Consider the following 7,364-nt stretch of genomic DNA (forward strand, 5'->3'; position numbering starts at 1 on the left):
TTCTATTGAGCAACCGACAAATGGTCTAATTAGTAAACGTGATCATGCTCATGGTCCAGGTTTGGCTAAGGCACAGTATAAAAATTACACAGCACACACACAGCTATATGCTGTGGCTAAAGCGTGTTTTAGGGAAGGCGCCTTTCAACCAAGGGAATTAAATTTTCCTAAAACGAATGGTAGGAAATTTTGGCCAGAGTGGTATATATTAGGAAAAACGAGTCGTCGTCTAGTGTCACTGTGGGCTTAAACTTTTTTTTAACTTAACTTGCACATCTTTCATTATAATGAAATTTTCCATTCGAGAAAGAGTAGAAATAATAAAAACATATTTTGGAAATGGAAGTTCTGCCAGGGCTTTCGCCCGTTTATTTAATCAGTTACATCCAGGCAGAACTATTAGCGATAAGTATGTGGGAAGATTAATCAAGAAGTTTGAAGATTCTGATGCGGTTTTGGGACATGTAGCACTCCAATCTTCTATCATGATCATCTTCATTGAATTCACGTACAAGTTTTATTTTGTAAGCATGAAATTTATGCCTTTTCAATATTATTCGTATTGACGTGCGAGAAACTATGGCGAGTACTATGGATATTGTCAAGTGCAGGAGAGTCATAAATAGGGGTGCGACCTTTTGGTTGGACCACTCTGTACATGTTTACTTAATATGTATAATTATAATTATTAACTCCATATCTTGAGTTAAACACTCAAGTGATTAAAAATTATTGTTTTAGAGAAAATTGTTATAAACTGAATTGCGGCAAAAATAGCCTGGAAAAGCTTAAAAAACTAACAAACTTAAAGTCAAGTTTAAACATTTTTATGAAGAGGACCGCTTTTCAGCTGAGTAGGTTTTGCCACCCCAGTTTCAATGCTGAAATGACGCCCCTGTACTTAGGGTTGCAAAGTAGTAAAATTTCGACTAAAACATTTAGCAGCAACTTACAGGTTTGGCCTGACTTTGCATTGTGTTATGGTTTCGAAGCCTGTCTGAGTTATTATTTAGATAAATATTCACTTAATGCACACGCGGTGTGCAAATGTTGCGACTGTTTTCTCACTGCAATTATAATATTGCAATAAATGCAGAATGCAGGATTTTTTTTAAATATGTGATTTTTCCACATGAATGGACCAAAACACAAACTAGAACTAGAATTTATTTATTTAACACTAACTCACCTTGATTAGTACGTCTTTAGGCATTTACCCCCTAGGTTGATAAACCCTTGATTGCATCGCCCCCAAAATATGTGCTCAGCTACTTTTAATTTATTAAGCATGCCAGTTTCATAATCCATAGATCTCAATGTGATTGGACCCTTCATTGGCCCAGCTCGGGCCACGTTCAACAACAGTACAGCCGCTAAAGTGATTAGAACTATTTTTCCACCCATTTTTCTCGACCAGGCACGACTTTTTAACTTGAAATCAGCACAAATGTAACTAAACTGGTACTTGATATGAGGGCGATCATAGTTGTTTGCCTTTTATCTTGGAACTTTATGTGATCATTCGAATTTCGAATGCAGCTATTTTTCTGGAAACATCAATAGAGTTCTGATAATTATATTTTTAGCAGTTACATTCATGGGTCTACGACAAAGCTTTCATTTATTTCAGTTTATGAAACATTCAGCGAAAGATAACTATTTACTGGCAGTTTATTCGATGTACTGTGGAAACAATGCAAGTTAAAGTAGGGGAGAGACAGAAACTGGGGAGTTTTACGGCCTTTAAGGCATTGTGGAAAATAATTGATTTCAGACCTTTCGCAAGCAGGAGCTTGCATATTAATTTCAAATGTTTTGCCCTCAAATCTTCTACATAGATACAGAAGAAAGACTGAAAAGAAGCAAATTTAAACGAACTAGAAATTAAAGTGGCCACAGAAGAAAAAATGAGAAAGCACCAGCAGGAAGTAAAGGTGGAGAAACAATAGAATTGATCAGAAAAAACAATTTTAAACATCGGAATAACTTTCAAATCACAAGTCCACCGACCAACTTGGCAGGTTCAAAGCGATATGACCAGGTCATGGTGAGTGCGATACCCGATTTTCAGACGCTCTATTCGTTTAGCTGTTTAACAGCAGCTTTATAATCAAGCAAAACACTCTCTATCAAAAAGTCTCTATGAATCGCCCAAGTTTTGTGCTTCTAACCACGCTTCTATTAATTCTGTTGGTCAATTTGGAAGTTAATGGAGGATATGTGGTGATTAATGGTGCTCAATATCAAGTCCACCCAACAACAACAACCGAAGCAAATGCAGCATTCAACCAGTCTCACAGAGCAATCGTGACTGTGAAAAATAATTGCCCTTCAGACAGAACCTACAATAGAATTTTACGCGTTTGTTTAAAGTTGTTTTAGGTAAGTTGTTTCATGTACTTTCAGGGTTTTTTTATTATTGGCTGTTATAGCTGTTTATAAAGTGTTGCTTTTAACTGGCCAAGCATATTATCTCTTGATTGTCCCAATGCTATGCCGGGTTCCGAATTTTAGCACTGTCATGGGTGAAATTTAAAATTTCTGAAACATTTCTGATTCAATTTTTAATTGAATTTTCTGTGAAATTTCAACACTTAATGCGTATAACAGAGTAGTAATTTACTCCTATGCTAAGGACGCCGTTTCCTGTTTAATTTGCTGTAGAAACTCGATTAATTTTGAATATCTACTCATTCGAAATTAAGTCACTGACACAATCCGTATGTTGTTATAATAAGCTCGAATCGAAAGTTGGTAATAAAATTGATTAAATAATAAATTTTATCCTCTCTCAGAAGCTTGAAATGAAGAAAAGCGCGCTTGATTTTAATTATGCAAAAAGACCCGAGACTCAGCAGAGGGTTGTCGACATTTCAACATAATCAGCATTAAATTTTGAAAATAATCACGAACACATCAGTGCAAAACAATTGCTAAAGAAGGCAGTAAATAATACAATAATAAAAGTGTTTTATTATTGTTTAAATACCAAGTGCTAATACATGGTTGATGAATCAGCCTGCAGGCAACCACTTAATATAAACAATTTCCATTCTATGTATTCAACCACAAATCGTGCAATTATGCAAAGTAGCAAATCAGTCGCAAATTTCCTTCTTGCTCATTGTTTCGCATACATTATTCCTGCAAATTGCGTTATTTACAACAACAAATGACTACCGAGATCAAATAAAGAACGCTCTACATTCTTCAAGGTGCCACACGTATTTAATAAACCTTGTCATTGAAGAAAATTGGTAATTGCTTGAATCAGCAAATCGGGTTCTTGGAAACCTCTTACGGTTTTACCATTGTAGAGGTCAAAGTCAATAAAAATGGAAATTTGATTGCCATCAGAGCTATTTTCTTCATAGACATTTCCTGGCAATTAGTCCACAAGCTCAGTTGCTGTAGTCGATGAAACAGTGAGGAATCTAATTAAAAATCGGACGTTTTTTCTGAAAATCTTCCAACAGCATTTACAAAGCGGTTAGTCTCTAGGCGAAAAAATCCCCCCATAAAAGCCAATTAACTTAAGCAACTACCTGCTTAAACCAACAACTTAGTAATCAAGTTATATTCGCAGTGGGAACATTCAAATCAACCATGTTTAGTCCAGGATTTCTTCCATTCGTTGCACTAATCTTCGTTGTAGTGGTTAGTGTGCACGGTAGGCCTCAGCAGGAACTATCTTCAGGCGCAGCCACCACTACAGAAGCCACCACTTGGGATAAAATCAAGAAAGGAGTCGAAGACGGCTGGAAGGTTGTCTACGACGAAAGTCATTGTGTAGCGCACAAGGTTTGTACATAAAAAAAATGCTTCTGGAATTTTTAAATGCTGTTTTCCAGGTAAAAGAGCTGGTAAATCATCACGACCATGCTGAAGGTGGAGATCCTTGCGAAAATAAACCATACAAGCAGAGTACTAGTACAACAGAGAAGACATTTGGTGAGTGGAACTTTTGAGGAAAATTATTTGAGTAATTTGACCAAAGTCCCAGAAAGAAATTACACATTTTTTCACCGGTTCACCAAATTTTTGTTTAGATGGTGCGTTGAAGAATTTTCAATACGTTAATGGAACATTGTTGAAGTTTTATTTATTATTTTTGGGTATTTTTAATCCAAAAAAGTTCTAACCTGGAACCAAAAATTCGGCTTTTTATACCCTAAGGCGAGACTCGTCAAGTTTCAATCATTTCAACTGATAAATGCGATGATTTTTCATCGAAAATCAGTTGCGTCTTTTCCGATAGTTCGGCAAGAGTATTCGGGTCTTTTATTGTTTGGCTTTCGGTACGAATTTCTAGCTTCTAAAGAGACAGAAGAAAAAATGTGCATATCTCAGAAACCGCTGGAAATTTGCTCTTCTGGACCTTTTTATAGCGCACTTTTTAAGAACTCTCTTCAGCTAAATTGGTTTCTTCAAAAAAGTTCTTCTCTAAAAATGTTAAACTCTCTTACGACGACCACCAATTTTATCAATATAATTGATTTAAATTTTCCTTGTACAGTATGCTCAAGAGGTGTAAAATCCGTACTTTTAGGAGGCTCAATTTTCAGGTCAATTATGGCTGAACAATTTTCTCGTAATATTTTCAGAATCCTTGCAACAAAAGCGAAGCCAACCCGATGCATAGTAAAATGTTCTTCAATTTTATTAATTTGAGAAGTATTTTTTCAGCATCAACTCCCATTTCCACAGTTGCTATAAAATGTCGAATAAGAAACTCGTTTCCTTTTGATAATTGAAATTTACTCTTAATTCTTACTATAATTTGTTATTATTTTTAGTTCATTAATTAACTGATTACTTCGTAAAACTATTAATGGCCGGAAAATCCAACGCACAAAATAAGGTGCGCTTAAAGGCAAAGAAACAACGCAAAACAAATGTGGAAGTAAAAGATTGTCCAATTTCAGATAATAAATCAAATTTTAACTCCAAGTAAATTTAAAAAAATTGTGGAATAACAAGGAAGATGTTAGTCTTAAAGCGAAAATTGCCATCAATATGCGAGTATTTAAATCGTGTATAGAATCATCATCTAAAGAATATTCAATACAAAGTAAATACTTTTATTAGTACTAATTCTGTGTTATTTTCTATTTTTGTTTTAGTTTTAGTTGCCGAAGAAAAAATCCCAGCAACCTCCCGGCCTTAGTAGGAAGCAGCCGATAAAAACACGCCCACTTATCCCAAGCGGAAACTGTATTTAAAAAAATAAAAACAGCAACAGTTCTTCACACGATTTAGGTTTTGCTTCGGATCTTTGTGAGTCGTAAGCAATTTCCTCCTATATTAACATACCCATCCATGCAAGGTACGTCGACCATGTGTCTCATTTTCATCGGGATTTTGATGGGATAATCGGTCTTCTCCTCTTTGGACACTGAAATAAAACTTCCAATCAACCATCGGACTATTTATTGGCAAACATTCATATCAAAACATTTTGAAATAAAGCTAAAGTAGAACTTCAACTAAACGGATTTTCAGTATATTCGGAAACATTTGCCTGCGATTTTTACGTGTTTCGGTTTACATTTAATATCGGCCAAAAATCGGTCTACAATCATGTAACTTCCGGTGGTGGCTGGAAATGAAGACGCAAATACCAATTCTCACTTCTCCATGCATTTGGGAAAAATCTTTAGGTCTTACCAGTGTTTTGAAGACGTTCAAACTCTTCAGGATTGATAATAAAATCATCAATTGTCCGTGAAAACACTGCCGTTGCTAGCAGTGCAACCACGGCCATCTTCAGGAATATGTGCAACATTTCTTCAAGAAATCGACTCGCACATGCCAACGTACTTGAAGTAAATATGAATATTTCAAGTTGTTTACGGTATGGATAGTGGTCCCAAACATGTCAAAGGTTATCAGGGCAGCTTTGAAAACACACTTGGCAAGAAAATGTTCGCAACAGCCAAAGAAGGCCAACTTTATCATGGGTTTTGGATGTTTGATATGCCTTGGTTTACTAAAAAGAGTTATTTGTTGCAACGGAAACGATTGCGGTTCACTTGTTTTTTTTTATGTGTGTGATGTTGGAAATTAGAAATGAAAGCATGAAGAGTAAGGACGAATTGCAGACATTAACTCCATGTTAAATTGGAATTAATGTAACGGTCGAAGTTTACCTTCCTACACTTCTCCGATTTCTGGTCCTTTAACTGCTGCTACTGCTGTATTTGTACTATCTTGTGTGTGGAACGATGGTGGGGCTAGAGTGGCCAACAGTAGCGCAAAGTTTTCTTTTCGCGCGTTTTAGTCTCTCAATAGAACTTTCGAGAAAAAGTTTCATATGAAAGTTGTCGACGCACAAAGTTCGCACATTTTAAAAATATTTTATATGATACTGATTGTCTCAGAAAAGCGAGGCAAGATGAAAGTGTATTTTTTTAAATAGACCTACCCATTTTTTATTAGCTCATGGAATGCAGCTTGACACGCTGCATATGCACATTAATTTTTTTTTCTTACTCGCGACGTTTGCAGATTATCGCCATTTTAGTCAAATTCTGCTTAAAAACTTAGTATCTAAAAATTAATTGTAGAAGCCAAAAAAAGCAGTTAAAGATACAAAAAAAAAACGTTTTTCAAGTCACCACAGATACGTTAAGAATTCTAGTGAACCAAAATATCAATACAACGTTCAATATTGTACAGGGTGTTAACAATGTGGACTTTTTAACTTTTAACATAACTTTTTTTGACAACAAGTGTTTTTGAAACAATAATGATATTGTTTTGAACTCCGTTAGCGATTCATTTGAAAAACGTATTAATAGTTGCTTAAATAGATAAGTTCTATATTGTTGAGGCGGATTCATTTTTTACAAACTTCTTTTTGGGTATTTCGCCTCAAAAATTTGCGATTGATAAATAGTGCTCCTATTTCGCAATAAGAACGAATTATTTATCAAAAAGTAATCAAGAACTATCACCTAAAGGGTATCCTGCGACACACTTAGGCTCAAGCTGTCAGGGAAAATTCCAATTAGTAGAGAAATTAATTTGAAAAATTACCTTGACGTTTCGATAGCTATTTTCTGCTATCGTTATCAAAAGAACCTAAATGAACCTAAAAAAGAGTATGTTAATAAATTGTGTAACAATAGTAGGATAATACAACATATGAAAATTCGCTCTGATAATTCGTCTGTGCAAATTGTCAGTTATGTGACTTTGACTTAATCTCATTGTTTAAATTAATAAAGGTAATGTTAATTAATAATTTTGGTGTAAATTTAATTTGAGTGTTTCTTTGGTCTACTTCAGATTTTAGCATAGGTAACCATGTATGACTTAAATTAAATGAACATGAAGCAACACAATTATTTTGATTTAGTAAA

At 34.9% G+C, this 7,364-nt stretch overlaps 2 protein-coding genes and 1 long non-coding RNA gene across 6 annotated transcripts in view; 2 read left to right on the plus strand and 1 right to left on the minus strand.

Annotated features, from left to right (window-relative positions):
• The window catches only part of LOC125505792 (homeobox protein unc-42-like), a 39,842-nt gene that overhangs the window by 19,921 nt on the left and 12,557 nt on the right, over nucleotides 1-7,364 (plus strand). The window lies entirely within an intron of this gene.
• On the plus strand, nucleotides 2,052-5,418 carry LOC109546041. Of its 3 annotated transcripts, XR_007282415.1 has the most exons (5): nucleotides 2,060-2,382; nucleotides 3,587-3,801; nucleotides 3,852-3,951; nucleotides 4,797-4,861; nucleotides 4,926-5,137. XR_007282415.1 is itself a non-coding variant. In XM_048670320.1 (4 exons), the coding sequence occupies exons 2-4, from the start codon at nucleotides 3,607-3,609 to the stop codon at nucleotides 5,165-5,167; spliced, it is 339 nt and encodes a 112-aa protein (XP_048526277.1). In that variant the 5' UTR covers nucleotides 2,052-2,382; nucleotides 3,587-3,606; the 3' UTR covers nucleotides 5,168-5,418. The 3 variants fall into 3 exon arrangements, 2 of the variants coding, with proteins under 2 accessions (XP_048526277.1, XP_048526278.1); XM_048670320.1 differs by lacking the exon at nucleotides 4,797-4,861 and having other exon boundaries at nucleotides 2,052-2,382; nucleotides 5,124-5,418; XM_048670321.1 differs by having other exon boundaries at nucleotides 4,797-5,137.
• Nucleotides 5,416-6,410, minus strand: LOC109546042. Of its 2 annotated transcripts, XR_002172725.2 has the most exons (3): nucleotides 6,150-6,360; nucleotides 5,668-5,989; nucleotides 5,416-5,599 (listed from the first exon to the last, which is right to left on the minus strand). It is a non-coding gene; the product is annotated as an uncharacterized LOC109546042 (long non-coding RNA). The 2 variants fall into 2 exon arrangements; XR_002172724.2 differs by having other exon boundaries at nucleotides 5,668-6,410.

This window comes from Dendroctonus ponderosae, unplaced genomic scaffold (genome assembly GCF_020466585.1).
Source record: "Dendroctonus ponderosae isolate FM_Combo_2020 unplaced genomic scaffold, Dpon_F_20191213v2 Dpon_F_20191213_1, whole genome shotgun sequence".
NCBI lineage: Eukaryota > Metazoa > Arthropoda > Insecta > Coleoptera > Curculionidae > Dendroctonus > Dendroctonus ponderosae.

Excerpts from the sequence above, each read along its gene's own strand:
- LOC109546041 (XM_048670320.1), top strand. The coding sequence starts at position 3,607 with ATGTTTAGTCCAGGATTTCTTCCATTCGTTGCACTAATCTTCGTTGTA. Across the intron at positions 3,802-3,851 it reads GTCATTGTGTAGCGCACAAG|GTAAAAGAGCTGGTAAATCA; the intron begins GTTTGTACATAA and ends GCTGTTTTCCAG. Across the intron at positions 3,952-5,123 it reads TACAACAGAGAAGACATTTG|TTTTAGTTGCCGAAGAAAAA; the intron begins GTGAGTGGAACT and ends TTTTTGTTTTAG.